The sequence below is a fragment of the Chrysemys picta genome, chromosome 6 (assembly GCF_011386835.1).
Source record: "Chrysemys picta bellii isolate R12L10 chromosome 6, ASM1138683v2, whole genome shotgun sequence".
Taxonomy (NCBI): domain Eukaryota; kingdom Metazoa; phylum Chordata; order Testudines; family Emydidae; genus Chrysemys; species Chrysemys picta.
In genome coordinates, this window is record NC_088796.1 from 43,262,077 (window position 1) to 43,285,081 (window position 23,005).

The 23,005-nt window shown below is 43.4% G+C and overlaps 1 protein-coding gene across 4 annotated transcripts; it reads left to right on the forward strand.

The window, feature by feature from the left end:
• Positions 1 to 692: 692 nt before the first annotated feature.
• CENPH (centromere protein H) lies at positions 693 to 22,558 on the forward strand. Of its 4 annotated transcripts, none has more exons than XM_065599063.1 (9): positions 693 to 973; positions 4,569 to 4,624; positions 5,183 to 5,231; positions 7,439 to 7,513; positions 11,584 to 11,640; positions 12,237 to 12,300; positions 14,054 to 14,105; positions 14,941 to 15,104; positions 21,293 to 22,558. In XM_065599063.1, the coding sequence occupies exons 1-9, from the start codon at positions 822 to 824 to the stop codon at positions 21,383 to 21,385; spliced, it is 762 nt and encodes a 253-aa protein (XP_065455135.1). In that variant the 5' UTR covers positions 693 to 821; the 3' UTR covers positions 21,386 to 22,558. The 4 variants fall into 4 exon arrangements, with proteins under 4 accessions (XP_065455135.1, XP_065455134.1, XP_008167626.2 ...); XM_065599062.1 differs by having other exon boundaries at positions 695 to 973; positions 12,237 to 12,304; positions 14,058 to 14,105; XM_008169404.4 differs by lacking the exon at positions 693 to 973 and adding an exon at positions 3,391 to 3,544.
• Positions 22,559 to 23,005: the final 447 nt, after the last annotated feature.

A 23,005-nucleotide genomic window follows, 5' to 3' on the forward strand; every position in this document is an offset into this window, starting at 1 on the left:
CACACGGCTTTTGGGGGCCCACTGACTGTTCTGCCCTGGGGCCTGGAATTTCTGTCAGTGGGCCTATTCAAAATCGCTTCACTTAGCTGTAATATTGCAAATGCACTTAAAAATCAGGAACAAGTGTGAAACATTGCTACACCTCTGTGCTTGGAAAGTGAAGGCAAAGGAGTATTTAAGATAGAATCCGCTTGGCTAGTGCAGTAAAATGTCAAGACAGGGCTGAATTGTGAAATGAGCTGGGTATGAAAGTTGATAAAGAAAAGGACATGGGCAGGCCAAGTCCCACAGCAGCTCTGTGCCTGGCTGGAGTCTAGTGTAAGGGCAAAAATACTGGCGGGTAAAGTACGCAATTCCTTGTTCAGATTAGCCATGGTGTGGTGCGGGGCCAGAGCACAATAGTGCCCCATCCTGCCCCGGGAGACCACCTACCCCTAGAGAGCGGCCTTGCCCACCATCTCCATGCTAAGGAGCAGCCTTCCTCCTGCTGTGTCTGCTGGAGCCATTCCCCTCGCTCCTGTGTCTGCTGGAGCCGTGAACCCTCCCCCGCCCGGCTGGCTCAGCCTGAGCCACGCTCTCCCCAACCACCCTGCTGCCTCTCTCGCCCCTTCCCGCGGGGACCGTCCTCTCATCAGGCCTGAGAGGAGAATGCCGAATTACGAGCCCGGGAAGCGACAGTGAGGATTTCTGGTATCCAGCCAGGAGTAGCCGCCGGCCGCGCTCATCGATGGCGCTGGTGACGTGGAGGGCGGCGGCGGGCGGTTTGAAGGCGCAACCCGGCGGCAGTTGAGCTACTGTCGGGTGTTGTTGCTGCCGCCCGGATGGAGCCGCTGCAGCGAGTGAAGGACGCGTCCAAAGCCCTGGGGAAGCTGGCGGCTCACAGCGCTGCCGCCGGTGGATCCGTGGAGGCCGGGGCGGCCTCGGGGCTGGGAGCTGCGGCTGGCGAGAAGCTGGACCTGGTGACCCTGCTCCGGTCAGTGCTGCGGCCGCGGGAGTCTCTCCACCGACCCCAGAGCATCGGCCGAACCCGCGGGTCTCCCCGCCAGGCGCGGCCTGCGGCCCTCTCCGCCGGACCTGTAGCTCAGAGCCGGACCCAGGGACCCCTGCACCCCCCTCACATGCACCCAGCCCCCTGCCCTGATCCCTGCATCCCCCACGACCCAGCCCCACTCTGAGCACCAAACGGAAGCTCCTGCACCCCCCCCCCCACATTCCCACCTGCACCCCTCACACCAAATGGGAGCTGCCCAGGTAAGTGCTCCACACCCCAACCTCCTGCCCCAACCCTGAGCCCCCTCCTGCATCCTAACTCCTGGCCAGACCCTGCACCTCAACCCCCAGCCTGCTCCTTCACCCCCAGCCCTGTGCTCAGTGCACTCTCACCCTCAGCTCAGTGCAGAGAGAGAGGACGAGAATGGGCTAAAACCAGGGAGAAGGTAGGTACCCACTCTATGTGGGCAGGGCCAGGACCCCAGACTGGCAGTGGGCTGAGCGGGGATTGGATTGAAATGATCCCTGGGCCTGGCTCAGCCCTGCCCTTTCTTAGGGTTACCATATTTAGCAAACAAAAAAAGAGGACCCGCGGGCCCTGGTCCCGCCCATTTCCCCAGCCCCGCCCCAACTCCACCCCAACCCTGCCCTAACTCTGCCCCCCCTCCCACTCCCAGCCACGCAAAAAGGGCTGCCCGAGCGCTACCGGCTTCACGGTTTGCCGGGCAGCTTCCAGACCCTGCGCCCCCGGCCAGCGCTTCCCCAGCGCAGCTGGAACCCGGGAGGGGAAGCGCACAGCCGGGGGCGCGGGGTCTGGAAGCTGCCCGGCAAACCGTGAAGCCGGTAGCACTCGGGCTTCGGGCAGACCCCTTGCCTCCGGACCCTGCGACCCAGGCCGGGCACTTCCCCTCCCAGGCTCCGGCGGCGCAGGGTCCGGAGGCATGGGGGCTGCCCAAAGCCCGTAGCGCTCGGGCAGCTCGGCTCTTAAACAGAGCCGAAGAGTCCGGGGAAGAGCAGAGCCGCCGCGGGAGGGGAAGTGCCCGGCCGGCATTTTCCTGGACATGTTCGGCTTTTTGACAATTCCCCCCGGACGGGAGTTTGATTGCCGAAAAGCCGGACATGTCCGGGAAAAACCGGACATATGGTAATCCTACCTTTCTCTGTGACACCTGGCTCCTGGAGCCCCACGGCTGCTGCCCTGGCACTCTCCGGCCCGGGCCTTGGCATGTACGGGAGGGGAGCTGACGCGTGCCTAGCCCTGATCTATGGGCCCACCTGACCTAGGGATGCAGTCTGCCGAGATCTGAACCCCTCAGGGTTGCTGATGCATCCAGTAGGAGAAAGTAACCATTTCTGGTGGCTTTGCTGATGCAATATCAGTCTGGGGCCCACTTCCGAAAGAGTAAAGGGACAAGCCTGGAGCCCTTCATTTCTATGCTCAGTAAAACTTCACCGTGACATTGTCATATGAAGGTCTGTGTAGCTGAGGTTATGTCTGTGTAAGGGGATTGTTGTTCCCTTACTAAAACTCAGTGGTTTTTTTTTTTGGTTGGCTAGTTCCCACTACCAAAAGGAAGGGGAAGGGTCGATAGGAAATCAGAACCCTGAGACTGACAGTCTCCAGGGGAAATGGGGAGAGGCCAATGCTCCAGGGCAGGGCAAGCAGGCTAATGAGGGAGTCAGGAGGCTGTGTGGGGGGGTCGGTCGGTCCCATGTTCCATGTGAGCTGGAATTGTCTGGGTCAGACAGAGTGGGGCCAAGCTAAGGAGAGAGCAGGGACCCGAGTTGAGCTGGGGAGCAGAGCTGTGCCAATCAGAGAAGCAGCCCAGAGAGCAGTCCTGTGCTGGTGGCAGAGCTGCAGCAACCAGAGCCAGAGGGGCCAGAAAAAGCAGCCCAGGGAGCTGGAGCCAGAGCATCATCAGTGCTGAGGCAGGGTGGAGCTGGGGCTGGAGCACTCAGTAGCAGGGTACAGTGAGCAGCTGGGGAGAGCAAGGGGGGACCCTGGGCATCAGGCCCAGCACTGGGAGACGCCCCCAGTCAAGAGGCCTTGCAGGCCAGACTTGGAGGGGGATCGACACCCTGACTGGAGCGCAGGGGTGTGAGGGGGCTGATGCTAGAAAGAAGGGTCCTGCCACCTAGAGCCTGAGGCCTGGTCTACACTGGGGTGGGAGCTAAGTCGGTCTAAGTTACACAACTTCAGTTATGAAAATAGCGTAGCTGAAGTTGACGTACTTAGAGCTACTTACTGCAGTGTCTTCACTGCGGTAGGTTGACTGCTGATGCTCTCCCCTCGACTCTTCCTGCGCGTTTTGCTCTAGTGGAGTCAACAGGAGAGCGCTCGATTTATCGTGACTTCACTAGACACGATAAATCGACCCCTGCTGGATTGATTACTGAGAGTGTGTGGCCACCACCAGAGCAAGTGTCCAACCCCCAGCATCCCTGCAGCACAGCCAGGGCCTGAGAAGGAAGCCTGGGACATGTGAGGAACAGACTTTGAACTTCCCTTACATTCCAGAGATGCTGTTGTGATGTCCCCATGCCACAGAGCAGGGTTATGTGTTTTCCTTTAACCTTTCCCATTTTTTCCTTATTTTTTTTAAATTGCTGTTTAATAAATTATATTTGCTTTGAACTGTATGTAACGATCAGTGGGTCAGGGAAGTGTCCAGTGCAGAGAGAGCACCCCAGAGTGAGGACATCTAGCCCCTGCCGTAAGTGAGCACAACAAGGTTGGGGGTTGAGTCCCCCAGGAACTTGTTGGGGTTAAGAGGACTCTGCCACACAAGAGAGTGGAAGGGGAGCCCTGGAGGTCAGGCAGGCCTCTGGGTAAAGGAAGTGGGAGTGAGGACTCCGATCCTTTCACTAGCCCATTTCACTGGAGTAGTGTATAAGCCAGGAAAGTTCCCCACAATAGTGAGCCTATTCCCCCGCTTACATCTGCATTGCACACAAAAATATGTTTTTACACTGAGAGATCCTAGGGGAGGCAAGGCAGTGTAGTTCTTACCTTAACATAAGTAGTTGAAGTAAACCTTAACATAAGTAGTTGAGGGATATAGAATTGACACGCCTACCTATATCAAAATAAGAATTACCTGGGTTAATTCTCCACTAGGATTTTACATCAAGTTATCTATTTTGATGAAAATACACCTTTTTTCCCTTTAGTGAAGATGTCACCTGAGTCCATTGAAGTCATTGTTATCACAGTGACTATGCTATTGTAATTCACTACTGGTTTTGGGATGCCTTTAGAATAACAGATGCTGTTAAAAAACAAACAACCCCCCCCCTCCCCTCAAACTTGCAAATATTTTGCTGGGTATGCTGCAAAATACTCTCTTGATAGTGTTTTTGGAGAGGGCTGAGTGTATACTTCCCACAATAACAAATGGTTGGAAAGGAGTTTCTTTAGGTATCTGACTTCCTTTTGAAGTGTCTGGGATTTTATTTGTTGTATTTATGATGTTTGGGGGCATCTAGAGCTTTAAATTAGGTGTCTTTTTATTGTTTTAAATCAAATAAATAAAATGATAAAATACTTTTTATTTTAATTTTCTTCTTTCCTCTTATAGACTAAGAGAACAAATAAAACAACAACTTATGGAATATAATACAACAGTTCATGCAGGTAAGTCTCTTTGTCTTTCTTTCTTTGATTCCTGTCCATTAGCTCCACATCAACAATGAAGCCAAATGAAGTCTTCCACCACTTTCTGTTTGATATCACTTTCCAGGCTTCATTCATCTTTAAATCTTTTTTCCTCTGTCATTCTTCACTGTGTCTATCCAATGCAAGTAGATGTACATGTTGTCATAACAGAAAATAATGTACCTGCATGCTCTATCTTAATTTGACTGATATTGCAGTAAAGTATTAAAAGATGAGAAACCAATAATAAATGTAAACATTTTAAAGTTTTTTTTATTTTACAAACAAGATGCTTGTTCAGATTTTTATTGAATACCTTGTTCTTGCACTGAACAGACAACCTCTTTGTTTGCAAAGTTATAATCCTGTGACAATGGTGTGCTTTTGGAATTTCAAATTAGACCCTTTTCAATATCATCACAAAGTTAAAACTATAATAAAGGCTTTCAGAAATCTGTTCAACTGACATCTCACATATTCTGTGTAAACAGATTTTTTTTTCAATCTCATTAACTTAACAATACTATTGATTTGCAGGTGAAGAAAGCATTCCAGACCAAGCCATAGAAGAAAAGCTAATTGAGGCGTATGTCTTCTGATAACTATTTTTAACTTTTAAAATAGGGGTAAGGGGAAAGCTGTCATAGGTTCTATTCTTACTGCTCTCCTTTTAATAAGAATGTTGGATTAATTATCAGAGCTTTAATTTCACTTGTGGAGTCTGCAGTGGTAAGCAGAGAATTTTATTCCACCCCTCAAATATTTTTTCATATGATGTGGACTCTGCTCTCTCATACCCATAGTCTTCAGAGTGTTGGCTGGGATTTAGCTACAAATATCCAAGTGCTAAACTAAATTCCACTTTTAAATGAGAATATAATCTTATGTACATCTCTTAAAGTATTTTACCTATGTTAGGCATTCAGACAGCAAGTTGCATTTAGGGTCCAAAACTACATTTGACTTTCAGGTTACTGGTTCCTCTTTAATTATGCTTTTATAATAAAGATGCTTTAAAAAAGGGAATGTACTCTTGTAACTGGATGTAGTGATCAGCATGTTTCTAATATTTCTTAAAGAGTTCAGATAAATAAGCATCAGAAGCAGAAACTCAAATACAGATGCTGTTTTCAAACAAATATTCCTAATGATTCAAATGGTGGGAGATACAGAATTCTCTAAATAATGTGTCCTTACTTTTTTTTTTTTTCTGGTCTTTAAAATGCTGATTATGAATAGAAAAGTGAAGGCATTCCCCTTCCTGATTTTTCTCCATCCCCAAATTTGTTCATAGTACGATTTGTGTTCTGTTAGATATTTTTTAAGCAACTATAATCAGAGGAGAACCATGATCGAAGTTTTTGACACTAGTTCTGAGTGCTGTTTTGCATTACTGAGGCACAGCAGGAGTATCTAGTATTATGGCCTAGAGGAAAAAAGTTAACACTGTCATGTGGTGACGCTAGTTAGTTCTGCAATGTAAATATCCTTACATAGGAAAAAGTCAATAATATTATCTAGGTTGTAAAATTAGACACTTAAAGTTAGGAATTGCCAGATTCATGATTGCTCATGCAATCTTAATTCAGCCCTTTTGTGCATCCAATTTGTGCATGGAATGAGACAGAGGTCCTATTGGAAAAAACAGATTGTGATCGTATAATTAAATATCATAATGCATATACTCAATGTGGTTGAATTAAGGTTGCATGGACAATTATAAATCTGGCACTTCTTAAATTTCAAGTGCTTGATTTTTGTAGGCTAAATAATATTCTTTTAATTTAGGGATTTGGGTTTGTTTCATGTGTAATTTCTTCAATAAAACTATTAGTGTCTCATGAGGATTTGAACCCTCAGCTTTCAATACGGCAGCACCAACTTCTACAACTTGGGCTACAAGACTAACTTTGATAGTGGAAGGCTGGCACCATGTGCTGAATCGGGAGGGTGGGAGGAGGCTGAGGGGAGCTTGGTCTGACTCACTCCTTTTGCCACCTTAGGAGTTGAGGGAGCTCTGTTCCATCTGGTGCCTCCAGAGTAGGGGTGAGGAGCTTTGACCAGATGCTGGGGTCAGGAGAGTATTGGGGAGAGCCTCTTTCTTCTCTCTCTCCCTGCTCTGCTGTAGCTTCTCCAAAGTATTCCTAGTGGATAGGCTGTTGTTGCCGCTTTGGTGGTGGCAGGACTGGGCTCTTTAGAATGTTCATTGGGTTTGCAGGCTACCAACATCTTCCTGAGGAGCCCAATTACACTTTACAAAGCAGCTAAATCTGAATGGAATTTCATGGGACAAAGAAAAGGCACTTCTATAGACTAGAGGATTTCTCCCTGCTGAGTATTAAAGGTCTGCTGCAGACAATGGAGGTGGTGATGGTTCTTAAAGAAAAGGTCACAAGAATACTTCATAATAGAGAGTTTAGACAAGAAAGGGTTGCTACCTGCACCCCCTATGGTTAGTTGGGGGATGGGGGGTCCTGAATCTGTGAGTTGGTGGGTCTTTAACTTTTGTTCCTCCAAATTATTTTACAAATATTCTTTCTGCCATAGCACTGTTGGAACTTTCTGAAACCAAGTTGGTATCAAAGCACAGCAAAACACATGCGCTGTGATACCAGTGGTACAATGGTACCATAATCAGTCATCCTCTGCTTTTTAAAGGGGAAATTCATCAATAATATATTGGAAAAGTGTCTTACTCCAAAAGAAGACAGTGTAACCATGTTTTGTTTAAAGTGTGTAGTTTTTGTTTGTCTGTAGAATTCTAAAGTCTTCTGCTATTGCATTTGTTTTTAGTGCCACAGAAGATCTGGAAAGAGAAATGGAACAAGTGAAAGTCTCCTTTCAAAACAAAACACTGGTGTTACAAAGGTAAAGCTCTTCTTAAAGTTTTATTCTGAAATTTTATTTAAATAGTAATGGAACTACATAAAACTTTATTAATGTTGAACCAAGAAGTTAGAGTTGCAAATAACAACAGAAATGTTAGAATGGTGGTGTCACGTTTTGGGGTGCAATCCACACTAGTGAGGTTGTGTCAGTACCTGCCCTATAACTCTGGGGTGCCTTAAACGCTCGGCTACTGTGTCTCACAGCCCAGACACCAACAGTCAGCAAACAAGTATATAATGTCGGTTCAGCATTCTGACCCCACCAGCTGACCTACAACACAACAGCCCCGCTCTGGTCTCCACCAGCCTTGGTTCAAGGTAAATTTCTTACCAATCTTTTTCTTTCTAGCCATGGCAGTCTTTCAGTCAGGACATTCCACAGAAGTACAAGGTGCTGGTTTCCCTCGTCTTCCTAGGTGAAAGATCTTTGCCTCAGCAGGTTTTTCACTTACCGTATATACTCGTTCATAATCTGAATATTTTTGGTAAAAAAGTGACTCATCAAAGAGCGGGGGTCGGCTTATAAACGGGTCTACACCAAAAATGGGAGCAGCAGGAAGCGGCGGCCAGCACATCCCTTGGCCCACGCTACTTCCCGCCATCCCCATTGGCCTGGAGTGGCGAACCTCGGTCAGTGGGAGCCGCGATTGGCCAAATCTGAGGACGCGGCAGGTAAACAAACCCACCTGGCCCGCCAGGGTGCTTACCCTGGTGGGCCGCGTGCCAAAGGTTGCCGATCTCTGATCTAATACATTGTAGTTTTGTTTACCTGGAGCGTCTGCAGGCACGGAGCCCCTCAGCTCCCTGTGGCCGCGGTTTGCCATTCCCAGCCAATGCCCGCAGATGCTCCAAGTAAACAAAACCTCCCGACCCGCCAGCGGCTTACCTTGACAGGCCGGGAGCCAAAGTTTTCTAACCCCTGAAATATAGGGTCGGCTTATGAAAGGGTCATACAGTTTTTGCTATTTTTACCTATCCATTTTGGGGGGTCGGCTTATAAACAAACGGGCTAATGAACGAGTATATAAGGTATATTCAGTTCCCAGAGACTTCAATTACCTTGGCTGCAAGAACTCTGACCCCTTGTCTGTCCAGCGATGGAGGCTGTCTTCTCTCTCCTTATATCTACCCAAACTCAGTTTTTTTCCCCAGACTCAATGACCGTATGCTATTCTTCCTTTCTTGTGAACTTCCCATTCTCTTGCTGATTTGTATGTAAATAGGGCTTCCATTGTTTTTGGCCATACCTTGCTTCATTTCACTGGAGACAGGTAGATAGTTCCTTTCCTTCCTGTCTGGGGGAAAACCTGTTTCTCCCTGTGTTTGGTCGCAGGCTTTGAAGTATAATATCATTAAGTATCCATAATTCCTCATATAGTGTTAATATCTTTGTGAAATGTATGTATTAATCACAAGTGTTAGCTTTCATAAAAGACTTTACTTGATATACTTTTATAATACCGTAATATTGTATGCAGTCAGTTGATTCAATTGCTTATCATTTGAGGTTCATACTCCTGCAAGAGACTGTCTCCACTCACTAGCTGATGGCTTTGTTTACCTTTTATGAAAATAACTGAATTGTCTCTGCCTGATGACCTGATGCTTGCCAAATACCTTTTAAGAACATAATTCTAGCACATATCCATAACTTTGTACACATCCCCATACATACATCATGCAAGAACATTAATGATCAGTGAGTTATTAGTTTTCCAGTGATATCTTAGATGTCATCTTGCGGGTATATATCTTGACAACAGTGTGTTACGTGTAGTGAGTATGTCAGGCTTGACAAGAGCTGCTGACATAGCATAATGAACCACCAATGTGCCTCTGTCATGGGTGGCCAAAAAGAATGTAGACAAATATACCTTTATAAAAGGAAACGAAAAGGATAAAACAAATAATACTCCAAACCTAAGTCATGGAAGGGCCCCAATCCTGAAAAGATGCATTTTCTCATCTATATTCAAATAGTCTTACTAAAGCTAATAGGATTGTTAATATGAGAAGTTACTTACATGCATAAGTCTTTGCAGGCATAGGCCCATACACTGTACATTTTTAACACTTCAGTTGAAGAAGTAATCTCTGAATTTCTTGCACAGTAAATACAATGAGAGAAACAGGAAGCAGGAATTAAGAAAATAAAGCTTGCTTTTTCCAGCTTGGGTATCTAGGAGTTGATCTTCTTTAAGCTATTTATTAGGAAGCTCATAATACAACAGATCAATGAAATTAACAGGAATAAAATATGGTACCAGTTCTGGAGTTACAGGTTCACAAAATAAAATAATAAACCCAAATCTCTTCCCCTACCCCCCCCCCACCCCCCATCAGCTTTTTAGGTATACAGTTGAAAGGTCAGAACTGAATAAAAAGGCATTTGTTTTCGAATGATCAGTTAAAAAATATCTTTGGTTTCCTACTATGGATTTAAATGACAGTCTTTATTAATTTGTGAGAAAGAAACTAGATTTGACTAAAATTTATGAGAGAGAGAGAAGAATCTTTTTTGGGAGGGCTGAAGAAAGTGGCAACACTTGCAAAAATGTTGCCTTAGTCTAAGGGCTTGTCTACACATAGAATGCTATAGCGGCACAGCTGTGTTGCTGTAGCAATTCTTCCATTGACCTAGCATGGTCTACGTGAGGATTTATGTCAGTTTAACTACACCACTCAGGGGTGTGAATTTTTCAAACTCCTGACTAGCATAGTTTTCTAGTGCAAACCAGGCCTAACTTCCACTAGAGATGTCTTCCCCTCCCCTCCCCTGTCTACTCTTCTACCACATCTCCAGTGAGATCTCAGTGGCTTCAGAAACTCCTTAAGCACAAAATGACAGCTTTCTTCAGATCTTAAATACTGCAGTGCTTCCCAATGTCCAGCTCCAGAGAGGACAGCTGAGGGCTTCTGCTTAGTCAGATTGTCTAGTTCTTCCTAACAGAATCCAGCTCCAGGGAGGAGAGCTGGGGAGACTCCTGGCTAAGGAGAAAGTGTGGAACTAACTAATACAGCCCAGTTCCAAAGAAGAGAGCTGGGGATTCCTGCTTACAGAAGTACTGAAAAGGGGTAACTCGCAAAGGAATCAGGAAGCATTCCTGGCCCACACATGGTTTTCAGGCACAGGAAAGAAGAGTCTCCAATAGGAAGGAGACAGAAACTGTTAGTTGGGCTTAACCTAAGGCGATGAATGTCCCTGGGTATATCTGAGTGAGCTTCTACCTGTGCTTATGGCTATCAATAAATGAGATTCTTAAAAGGGGATAGATGGGCACTCTTGTTTATAGCCAAGGGAAGTGGGAAAGGGTTGACCTGTGGTACCATGCCTGACTGAAAGGGGGTGACTGCCATGCCATCACACAGACCATCAAATTGTTCACTCTCCTTGTATGTTAGATCCTTCCCCAAAAGTCTTTGTCTGTCTGGTCTATTTAGACTGCAAACTCTTCTGGGTTAGAGACCATTATTCTACATACAGGGCCTAGCACAATGGAACCTTGATCTGTTAAGCTCCCTAGGTGCTATCATAATACAAATAATTAACAACTGTTAATAATTAACAACAACTTCATTGGAACATAGGGACAGATTATTATTTTTATATAAAAATGCAGCATGTATGGAAAGTGGTGGCTCTCCTGCATTGGTGTTTGATTTCCCCATACAGATCCATGTCCCTGCACACCTTCTCTCCTCCTTTTCCTCCCTCCACACACACATTCATAGTCTTGGATTAAGGAGGATTACTGAAGTAACTGAAAGAATTAATGAGTGGTTGGGGGACATTCTCATTTTAACACACACAGAACCTGGAGGGAGCATATTAAGGTGTTTGTTTGTTTGTTTTTGTTTTTATGACCATTTATAAGAGAATCCTCAGATAATACATTTTGGGTATCTTCATGTATTTACATATGCACTAAATACATGAGGAGAAACAGATGCTCAAACTCAGCTTTTCTTTCAGCTTTATCTAAGGTTTTGGTTTTTTTCCTTTGACTTTCTCATCAATCAGAATTTTTCCTCTTTCCCCACCATGTGTAGGATCCAGCTTATAGATGCCCTCAGAACCAAACTGAGACACACTGATGCTGACTCAAAGTAAGGTGTTTTTTTGTGTGCAGTGGGTGGGTGGGGAGGTGGACCTGACACTCCAGAGTAGAGAGATTGCCAAACTACCTCAGTCACTTTTAATACACTTTTCCCTTTCTGTTTGTAGCACAGTTCCACTGGGTAGCTAGAAAGTGGTACTAAGGGACACTGTCTGAACAATTGGCTTGGACACCCTTCCTTCCCATTCTAGGAATTAAAAATGCTCTACCTCCCTAATGCCTTTACCGCTAGCCTGAAGGCAAAAGTTCTAGTTTACTTTTTAACCTAGATTTTCTTTTGCATGATGCTGCTACTATCACCTTGATGCCTAACAAGTTGTGTACCTTTTGCACAGTGCTAGAACTGTTGAAAATTAAATCCTGATGATCTGATGAGGGTGCCTAGAGAATATTTAATTGATTTCTTGAACTGTATTTACCATAATATACCTAGGGAATAAATGTATACTTTTTCAAGTGCTAAAAGCATAATGTGCTTTTAATGATGCTAAAGGAACAGTCTTTCCCTAATCCAAATCATTATGGTTAAAATGTTCATAGTGTTAATTTATGGTTTGGTAATTTAATTATTTGTTCCATCATTAGGTTGATCTTGGAAACTATAAAACACATCATAATGCTTAGTACTGCAATACTTGAATCTCAGCAGGCAAGTATCCTTGGTATTACTAATTATTAAATCATTTTCAGACTTTAGTGGGTTGCCAAAATAACTTTTTTTTTTTCTTTTTCTTTTTTTTAAATGTAGTTCTGAAAGGTGGTCTGATTTCTTTTAGGAGAAAACGCTAATTTGTCTATACTGTTGACATCTTAGGTTTGAGGTTTATGTTGATATTGAACCTATTATGATGGGGATAATAGATGCTGTAGATTTATGTTTGGGACTGTCTATCTGCTGGAAATTAATCTGTCAATTTAATTGACAGCTGTAGAGTGGTAGGGACATTAGCCAGAGGCATATAACTGCTGTGAGGAGCCTGAAACATGATGCATTTAAATCTACTCTAGAAAGGAAAGTTGTTTTTATTTTGCAAGGCATTGTGTGTTCCACATTTACAGTTTTGATGTATTCTATATCAAATTTAGTCTATAATTAAAAAGACTGCTAGTCGTGGATTCACAGACTTTAAGGCCAGAATGGATAACTGATCTATTTAGTCTAACCTGCATAATGCAGATCATAGAATTTCACCCAATAATTCCTGCTATAGTCCCAATATTTTTTTTGTTGAACTAGAGCATGTCATTTAGAAAGACATTCAGTCATTATTTAAAGACTGCAAGTTTTCCAGACAGGTCATTCATGGAGCTCTTTTCTGAAACCTCAAATTTTAAAACATCTTTCTCAATGTTTGGACACCAAAGCTGGATGCGGTATTCCAGTAGTTGCTTCATCGGTGCCTTTTTATAGAGCTAGTATTGCATGCCTACTTTTACTTGAGATTTCCATGTTTATACATCCAAGAATCAGGCTAGCTCTTCTAGCTACAGCTTTACATAGGGGGTTCAGCTGGCTTTCTACCATGTCCCCTTATTCTTTTTCATAATTGCTGCTTTCCAGGATAAAGCCTTGTCCTGTAAGTGTGACCAGCATACCTAGATATATAACTTTGCAATTGGCTGTATTAAAGTGCATATCATTTGACTGCATCCAATTTACCAAGTGATCCAGATTGCTCGGAGTAAATAATCTGTTTGTTTTTTACATTATTCACCACTCCACCAATCTTTGTGTCATCTGCAAATATTAATCAAATATTGAAGAGCATTGGGCCAAGAACCCTCCAGACCCCCACTAGAAAACACTCATTAATGGAGTATCCTCAAGAATTACATTTTTTGAGATCTGTCCACCGGTTTTTAGTCCATATGCCTTACTGACTTTGTATAGTGCTATTTATTTTAATCAGAGTATGGTGTAGTAGTAAGTCAAATGCAAAACTGATCTTAAGATCTGAAAGTCAAGCTGGATTTTTCCTGGTTCATGTATCATCACCTTTAACAAATATTCTGCGAGCCAAATTGTGCCCTCAGTTACAACTGTACAGGTCTGTTGTCCTCAGTGATCTTGTACATGTGTAATGAAGAGCAGAATTTGAAAACAGTGGGAATGCACAAGTGGTCTTGCATTTGGAACTTAATGATACACAAACCAAAAAAACATAGTTCTCATTGACAGTAATAAAATTATTTTAAAAATGACTTTTTCACTAAAATAAACAAGTGACTGAATATACAAAGAGAGAGTCTGCTCAGTAAAGTCCCTTTTTACATAGAACTGCCCTTTACCTCATATTGTTCTATTTAATTTATTTTGTGTATAGGATTAGTACCTATTAAACAGTACTACAGATTGACAATATATTAATATCAATATGTCAAACCCTTTTTCTTTAACACAGCAAGCACGTGAATTGGAAGAAAAACTGAATGAGATTAAAAAAAGGAGATTTGGTAAGTGTATATAACTTGCTAGCAAGCATATATCGTCTTGCTACCTTCTGTATCTTTCAGATTGTAAGCTCAAACTTTTATGACAAGCTTTAAAAGTGTCTGCTGACAACTACATTATCTTGTATTACAGTAAAGCTCTGGTCTAGATGTAAAACTTTCTAAAAATTAAGTATGATGTGTACATGAAAGTGAGCTGGTATGTTAAATGTCTGCAGGCAAACAGGACAGGTACTATGGTTTAGAAAAAGAGACTGGAGAACTTCAAAAGAATGCAGTCTCATTTCACTGTTTCCTACTAAACCTCATTTAGAGTCCTTCAGTACAACAAACCCCTATCTTACAATCCCTCTTCACATACCATTTTATCATACTGTACCTTTGTGTAATGTTTTGGTGGAAAAGTCTGATTCATAAAGATCTCTTCGTAAAGAATAATATTTTGGGGGGAGGGAATGGTTGTAACATGCCTACATGACTTAGCCAAGGGTTGGATTTGGATTCTTCAAAACTAAATTACTATATTATATGCAGATCTTTACAAATATCGTACCAGCCTTTTGAATGGCATAGTTTGTTTTGTCAGTAGTTTTAACTATCAGCTTTGTTCTTCTACTGTCAGTTTGACATAGGGAAAGTGCATGTCTGTGTTTAGAAATCCAGGGCACCCAAACTTTTCTTCGAACAATCTCTTCACAGAATCATAAAAATTAGAAAGAGAGCAAAATATATTAGGTAAGATGGGACATCATCTGTAAGTCCAGGAATTGTTTGCAGTATGTTTGCTAGGATTTTATCCAGTCTAGTTCTAATCTTTCATTTTCTGTGAATTGAATAGCACTAAAGCAAGCTGGAGAACACAAACTGCTACAGATACACACTCTGAAGAAAAAACAAAAAGAGGAACTATTGGGTATGGAAGTAGGCGAAATGTTAAAGAGAATATGTAGAAACTTGCAAAAAGAAACACAGATGACTACATTAATTCAAAATATCTTCCAGGTAACTTAATCTGTTGCTTTGAAAATCTCATTTCTATCGTATCTAAACCAAACACAACTTATGAACTTTTGTAGGCATTCAGCTATTTTTTGGTGATGGATATTTACTTGAGAAAAATACTTTATAGACTCTCTAAAAATGTCTGATTAATTTACTCTTTTAAAATTGTAATTTTTATAACTGCAAACTAGCCTGTATGTAAATATCATGATTTTGGTACTTCAAATACTGAGAATCTTAAACTGTCTTAAACTATTTTTGAAATGATGTTTACCAGATTTTTATCCATTTGTTACACTGTTTAAGGTACTTAAATGATATGATGAGTCTTCTAGTTGAATGTCCATTAAATCCCAATTGGGAATGAACATGGGATTGAAAGCCTAGGGTGGAAGAAGGGATAGGAGCATGTTTTCAAGGTTTTGGATATTAAGAGGAGTGGGGCTGAATCATCATCTTCTGTAAAAATGAGTGGCACTGGGAAAAATTTAAAAGGAAGCTCCATACATTTCTGTGTTGAGTGATCATATGTTTACCAGAGGTTGGTGTGGATTTTAGCATTACATTAGTAACTCCATAGTTAAGTATGAGAAGGTACTTCCATTCTAAGGGACTGATCTAGAATCCACTGAAGTCAAGATAGAGATTGCCATTGTCTTCAGTAGGCTTTGGATCAGGCCATAAGTAAGGCTAAGATTATGTTATGGAGGTTGTGGAAGTAATGGAATCTGTGACTTCCAGTAACCTCTGTGATAGTGGGGGCCCCACAGCTGACCAGCTGCTGCCTGCAGCAGCCCAAACTCCACTGGCAGCAGGGGACCCCGCCACAACTGACTGGCCAACACTGGCAGCAGCATCCCCTGAGCTACCCAGCCGGCACACCCGCAACTCCCAGCTGCTGCCACTGGCGGCGGCGGAGGGACCCCAGAGCTGTTCAGTGGCTCCCCAGCCACTGCCACTGGCAGGACCTCCCTCCCCGCCCAGCTGCCATGAGCGGCCGTCCCCTACCCTGCAGCTCCCAGCTGGCGGCGGCAGAGGGCACCCCGGAGCAGCTCAGTGCTGGCAGCCTCCACCCCTCCCCCTGCAGCTTCCCAGACCTACAGGGCAGTGGGGGGATCCCTCCCTCCCAGCTCCAGTCCTGCAAGGCAGTGTGGGGACCCCTTTCAGCTGCTGCCAGCGAGGGGAGAAGGGGATTAGGGTGCTGGATCCTCCTTCCTCCCCATTTTGTCAGGGATGTTTTTAGTGAAAGTCAGGGACAGGTCACAGCTTCTGTGATTTTTTGTTTGTTTGTTTGTTTGTTGTTTATTGCCTGTGACCTGTCCCTGATTTTTACTGAAAATATCCATGACAAAATCATAGCCTTAGCCATAAGTACCTGTTTTCTCTTGTTCTTTGAGTGGCTCTGCATATTCCCATTTGGGGTACTGTGCCACCTTGTGGTGCCTTGCAGTAGCACCTACTAGCAGTGTTCGCTAGAGCCATGGTTCTTAACCTGGGGTTTGCAGACTGTGTCGAAGGGGTCCACTTAGACTGAAAACTGACGGAACATAATTCAATTATATATACAGATAATAGATTTCCAAAGGGGTCTGCGCTGCCACTTGAAATGTTTTAGGGGTCCACAAATGAAAAAAGGTTGAGAACCACTGAGCCAGAGCACTCTTTTGCTCCTTGACCCTCCCGTCAGCATCACTGATGTATTAAGGGCAAGGCTGTATAGGTGCAGAGCATTCTCCCCACCTCAGTTCCTTCCAACTGCATGCCACAGACTGATATGAACCTCTTCGTTCTCGCCGGAGCATCTTTTCTCAATAGTTAGTATGAGTTGTTAGTTTAGTCAGTTAGCGATTCTTTTTCATTTCCATGTTATGGTGAAACTAAAGAAACAGAAGAAGCTGGGATTTAAGGGGCTAGGGTTAGATCCAAGTGTGAACGCAAGGGACTTGTGTTCTAAGAGAAGGTCCATTTCCCCAACTCTGAGAGCCTCTTCCACATTCCCCATCAGGAAGAAGATACTAGAAGGCATGAGAGGACCCTTTCACAGATCCTCCTATTCTCCCTCTTCCAAAGACCACTGAGGTTCTCCACAAAAAGCCAATTCCCCATATCTCCTGCTGGCTCTGTTGTTGTCCCTGGTTCACTCTATCTCAGATCCAGACCCAGATTTTTACTGAGGGAGCTAGAAGAAAAATCCGGAGACTGACAGTGTGATTGGGACCTGCCTTTGGTCCTCCCCTGGCTGGCATATTCCCATATCCTAGTTGCTAGGGAGACTGGCAGCCCTGGGACCTATGATTGTACTGGGGGCCACCTCAGGAATTTTTTCAGCTATTCTCCACATGGATGGAGAGGTAATGTCTCATCTGCGAAGGATCCAGAAGCCCAGAGATACTTTGATCTGACTCATCTGGATACACTGATGATTCAGGCAGTGATTCCTGAAATTTTGTCCAAGGGAGAAGAGTAGGAGGAGGTAGACTCCACTCTTTTATCAGAAGCAGATGGACACGGATTATGAACCAAATCCATCACCTGACAAACATGTGGGGGTGGCTTCAGCCTCCTCTCCAGTTGAGGATGCTATGCAGTTCCACAATCTGGAGGACAACATGGTTTCCATCTTGAATCTACCTGTGGTATCTTTGGAAGAGACTTCCTGCCTGGTATGCAATATCTGTGGTGCTACAGCTAAGAGTAGGATATCCCTACCCATCATAGATGGACTGCTACAGTCAGCCAGATCCATTTGGTCCACTGCTGCATCATTAGCCCAGCTCCAAAAAGCCAGATAAACTATACCAGGTACCTTCTGAAGGTTTTTCTTACTTTCATGCCAATCCTGTATTCAGTTCCCTGATGATGTCAGCAATAGAGCAAGAACTGAGCAGAAGCACTCCATACCAGCTGATAAAGAGGGCAAAAAGATCAAATCGTTAGGGAGAAAAGTGTTCTTCCTCGTCCCTCAGTATTAGGGTGATTAATTATCAAGTAACCATGGCCCATTACCAATTCCATTTATTGGGTGGGGGATGGGAAATGACTTTATTTGTATTTGACCTGCTGGATGACAGAAAAAGGTTGGCTAATGCCCTCTTAGTAGAGGTCAAAATGTAGCTAAACTTTCCATTTGAGCTGCCTTTGATGTTTCAGACTCTGTTGCAAGCGCATTGGTGTCTGCTGTGACCATTAGGAGGCATGCATGGCACCATTCCTCATCTTTAACTATAGACACTAGACTCAGAGTCAATATGAAAAAAGGTCTTTCAAACCAAGGTCTAAACCTAAACAGTCCACTGCATCATCAGCATCCTCATCACAAAGGGGTTGTCTAACTCATCATTAAAAGTTAATTTGACAGCCATCTCTATGTATTACACTCTAGCTGATGGTCGATTGTTGTTTGTTCATTGTTGGGTTAAAAGATTTATGAAACGTGTATTCCTCTGTTAGAGATCTTGACCCTTCTTGGGACCCCAATTTGAGGGTGGCCATACTGGTAAAATCGCCCTTTGAACCTCTACCATTTATCTATGCCATTATGGTTAATCTACCTTTAACTTCTTTTCATAAGGACAAGGTAGTTCTCAGACCTGATCCCAGATTTTTACCTGAGGTAGTGTCTGATTTCGATATCAATTAGACCATTACTTTGTTGTCTCCTTTCTCCCCATGACCCACTCAAATAAGGGGGAATCTGTCCTACACACTTTGGATGCCTGGAGAGCCCTCACCTATTATCTGGACAGGACTAAAAGTTTTTGTAAATCTTCTAGATTGTCTTATGCCAAGAACCCCATGAGAGATGCAGTTTCTTCCCAGACTTTGCTACATGCTGGCAAAAGTTCCGGTACCTGCTGCTATTTGCCAGTTGCTGAAATTTGCAAAGCTGCAACCTCAACTTCAGTTCACACTTGGCTTTTCGGGCAGATGTCAGATTTGGCAAAGTGGTGCTTCAGTCTCTCTTCAGCTAGGACTCTCTGTGCCTGGTCTTATTAGTCAGTCCTATAAATAGAAATGTGCAGAGCCAGACAAAGAAATAATGAAGGTTCTTCTTCAAGTGATTGCATATGTCCATTCCACTGTAGGTGTTTGTGCGCTCCAGTGCACAGTTGTTGGAGAGATTTTACCCTTAGCAGTACCCGTCAAGGTGGCTCAAGCACCTGCTGCTGTCTCATGCATGCTGAGCAGGCATAAAGGGCCAAGCTGTCACTGACCATCCTCAATTCCTTCCTACTGCTCATGACAGTTGTTGGAGCTCCCTATCCTTGCCTCTACAAGTCTTTAGTCAAAATCTGTAAATAGTACCTGTGTATAATTAGTGTAGATTAGAGTGAGGGGGTTGGTTGGTTAGGTTTTTTTTTTTTTTAAGTTGTTTGTTTTCTGTGGTTCCAGCACCTAGTTTGGATACTGAAGATATGCTGTACTCTCTGGGTTTCAAGCCTTGCCACTCTTGTGATAAGGCAATGCCTAATCGTGACCCTCACCTCAGCTGTTGTAAGTGCTTGAGGGAGGCTCATGTGAGTGACAGGGGTGACATTTGTAAGGGCTTTAAGCCCCATTCCATCTGCTGATGGCATTGGTGCCACGTCCTCCATCTGAGTCATCTACCTCAGTTCGGGTATCAAGCATCTCTGTGTCAGTACACATAACACGTTTGCCTCTTACTATGCAATCTCTCAGCAACCTAGAGACTATGCTAAATTTGGATGAGTGGTCCACCCGTCCCTGTGCAAATAGACTCTAAACCCAACTCCAGATGGGACTCCTTTTGAGTCACCTACAGTGGAAAGATCATGGGCAATCATTCAAACAAGAAAAAACTGTTACTAATCTTTCTGTAACTTGTTCTTTGAATTGTGTTGCACATGTCCATTCCACAACCCACCCTTCATCCCCTCTCTAATGGAGCTGATCTGGTAGGAAGGAACTGAGGGGGCTCAGGGTACTCAGCCCTTTATGCCTGGGCAGTGTGTGTGAGACAGCAGAGGGTGCTCAGGCCTCCCCATTAGGTACCACTAAGGGTAAAAACTCTCCAGCTGTGCACTGGAGCACACAAACTCCTACAGTGGAACACCTCTCAAAGAAAAACAGTTACAGAAAGGTTACTAACCATTTATTACTTGTAACCAGAGTTCAAGATGGCTCTGCATGTTCACACTTCCCACCCAGCTTACCTCTCTGTTGGAGTCCTTGTTTCGTTCTGTCCTTCTGGCTTTGTGGTGGAAGGAACTGAGGTGGGGAGGGAGCTTGGACCCCTATATAGCCTTGCCCTCAGTACATCAGTGACACTGTGGGGATGGGAGGAGGAATGGGATGAGAATTCTCTAGCTAACACTGCTAGAAGGTTCTACCACAAGGTACGAGGAGTACTTGTGGCACCTTAGAGACTAACAGATTTATTTGGGCATAAACTTTCATGGGCTAAAATCCACTTCATCGGATGCATGCAGTGGAAAATACACACACACACACACACACACACACACACACACACACACACACACACAGTGTGTGTGTGTGTGTATATATATATATATATGTGTGTGTGTGTGTGTGTGTGTGTGTATGTATGTATATACACACACACACACACACACACACACACACACACACACACACACACGGAGAACATGAAAAAATGGGTGTTGCCATACCAACTCTAACAAGACTAATCAATTAAGGTGGGCTATTATCAGCAGGAGATAATAGCCGACCTTAATTGATTAGTCTTGTAAGGTGCCACAAGTACTCCTCGTTCTTTTTGCTGATCCAGACTAACATGGCTACCACTCTGAAACCTGCTACCACAAGGTGGCGCAGTACCCCTAAGTGTGAATATACTGAGCTAGGTACAAGTTACACGTAAGTAACCTTCATTTTTGTAAGCACTTCAGTATTTCTTGAGAGGAGATATCCTTTGGGTTGAAATTAATACTTCCTGTTCTCAGCACCAAAATCATATGCATGGTGTTAAAACAACACATTTTCTGTGTTTGGAGTTATTAAAACCAGAGAGATTTTTTCAGTTCATGTACTTTATGTACTGATTCAAACTTTTAAAAAAAAGGCAACAACTTGGGCAACTTCTTAATAAGTGACAATTTAAAATAGTGCTTTAACATTTTAGGGGGGGGGTTCTAAACTGGTTTTCCTATGGCATTAACTTAATGATAACTCTCTTATTACAGGGCATCATTATTGGAAGTAAAGTCAACTGGGCAGAGGATCCAGTTTTGAAGGCAATTGTTCTACAGCTTGAGAAAAATGTGAACTGTATCTGAATAAGCCACAAGATTCTTTTTTTAAAGCTATAGTTTTTATATAATATGCACCAATAAACCGGAGTTCAACTAGACTGACACAAATAATGGTAACAATAGCAAGACAACTTAAGAGACTTTGAAAACAGGACCTTTCTACAAGATCATTTCCTCTGCTATGGTGATTCAGAGGTGCAATTACACAGTGCAAAACTGAATCATTATTTTAAGGACTTAGATTGTAACATTACAGTCTGACCTGAGGTAAGTGCATAGTTGCTCAATCCCAGGAGCTGTCCAGGGAAAGAACTGCAGCTGTCTAAGTCCTGTCTGTACCTCCACGCCAAGGAGCACAATGATCTGCTACTGGCTGGCATATTGAAGGGTGGAAACAAGGCTCTGCTTTCTTCCCCCATCTTCCTGCCTGGGAGTGGGAGTAGAAGTCCCCCTGGTGCTGTTCCTCCCTGAAGTGTGACTCTCGCTGTGGGATAGCCTGTGCAGGAGAGTAAGGCAGCATCTCACTCCCCTTATTCCTCTGCATCCTTTCCTAAGGACATGTCCCAGTACTGCACATTGTGAAAATAGTAATCGTACAAAGGTTGTATAGTCATTTACAAAGGCTACCATTGATAACCAATGTAGCACTTTGGCCAAAAGTGTTGTGTGATTTAAAACTTCTTTAAAAGTTGAGCTCATTTTATTTTGTATGCTTTCAAAAGACTAAATGATGATCAAAACCAATTCATCTGTGCTGTATCTGCTACTGCAGCTCTCTAACACCAGCTTCAATAAAAATTGTCTGTCCTGAATATCAACAGCCAATATAGAGAAAATGGGGGTTGTGCAGAAGGCATGTGGGATTTTTATATAGGCCAGGGCCTGAGTTTCTATACAATTGAACTTAGTTTTAACTTCATTCTTTACAATTTGACAGATTTGTATCTGGACTTCATTCCACACTTAAAGAAAATTTAAGTAAAAAGTAACATTTTGGATAGGGGAAATGCATTTAGTTAAATAAAAATGCAGGTAACAAAGTCAAAGGTGATCTGAAGTTGGGGACAAAACTCTTAAGATGAGAATGTGACTTCTGTTTTTGTTAAGCTTCAAAATGCAAAAATAGATTAAACTATATACTGTAGTTTAAAGTCTTTCTTAGTAATAACCTCAATAAAATGACTCGTGCTGACTGCTTCCCTTTGTCTTCTCATGAATCTTGGAGTTCTTCAGAATTGGTGATAAAAAATACAGACCATTACTATATTAATGTTCCCATGTGAAGTAATATGTATGGAAGACTTGGTGCTATTTTAGAGCTTACTGACTTTCTTCTGTCCTTGCTTCTGTTGACTCAGACAGGCATGTTAGTTTATATTTAAGTGACTGCTGACAAAATTCAGTATCTTCCATTGTTACAGTTGTGTTGGTCCCAAGATACGAGAGAGAAAAGGGAAGTGAGGAAATGTCTTTTCTTGGACCAGTGTCTTCTGGTGAAAGATCCCAGACCTGAAAAAGAGCTCAGTGTAGCTCGAAAGCCTATACCTTCCACCAACGGAAGCTGGTCCAGTAAAAAAAAATATATATTACCAACCTTGTTTCTGTTGAGAGAAAAGGCTGTTTACCAGTCTGGCTTATGGTCCT

Bases quoted from the DNA above. Each gene is read 5' to 3' on its own strand.
- CENPH (XM_065599063.1), top strand. From the start codon at position 822: ATGGAGCCGCTGCAGCGAGTGAAGGACGCGTCCAAAGCCCTGGGGAAG. The intron at 5,232-7,438 runs GTATGTCTTCTG...ATTTGTTTTTAG, and splicing joins GAAGAAAAGCTAATTGAGGC to TGCCACAGAAGATCTGGAAA. The intron at 12,301-14,053 runs GCAAGTATCCTT...TCTTTAACACAG, and splicing joins CAATACTTGAATCTCAGCAG to CAAGCACGTGAATTGGAAGA.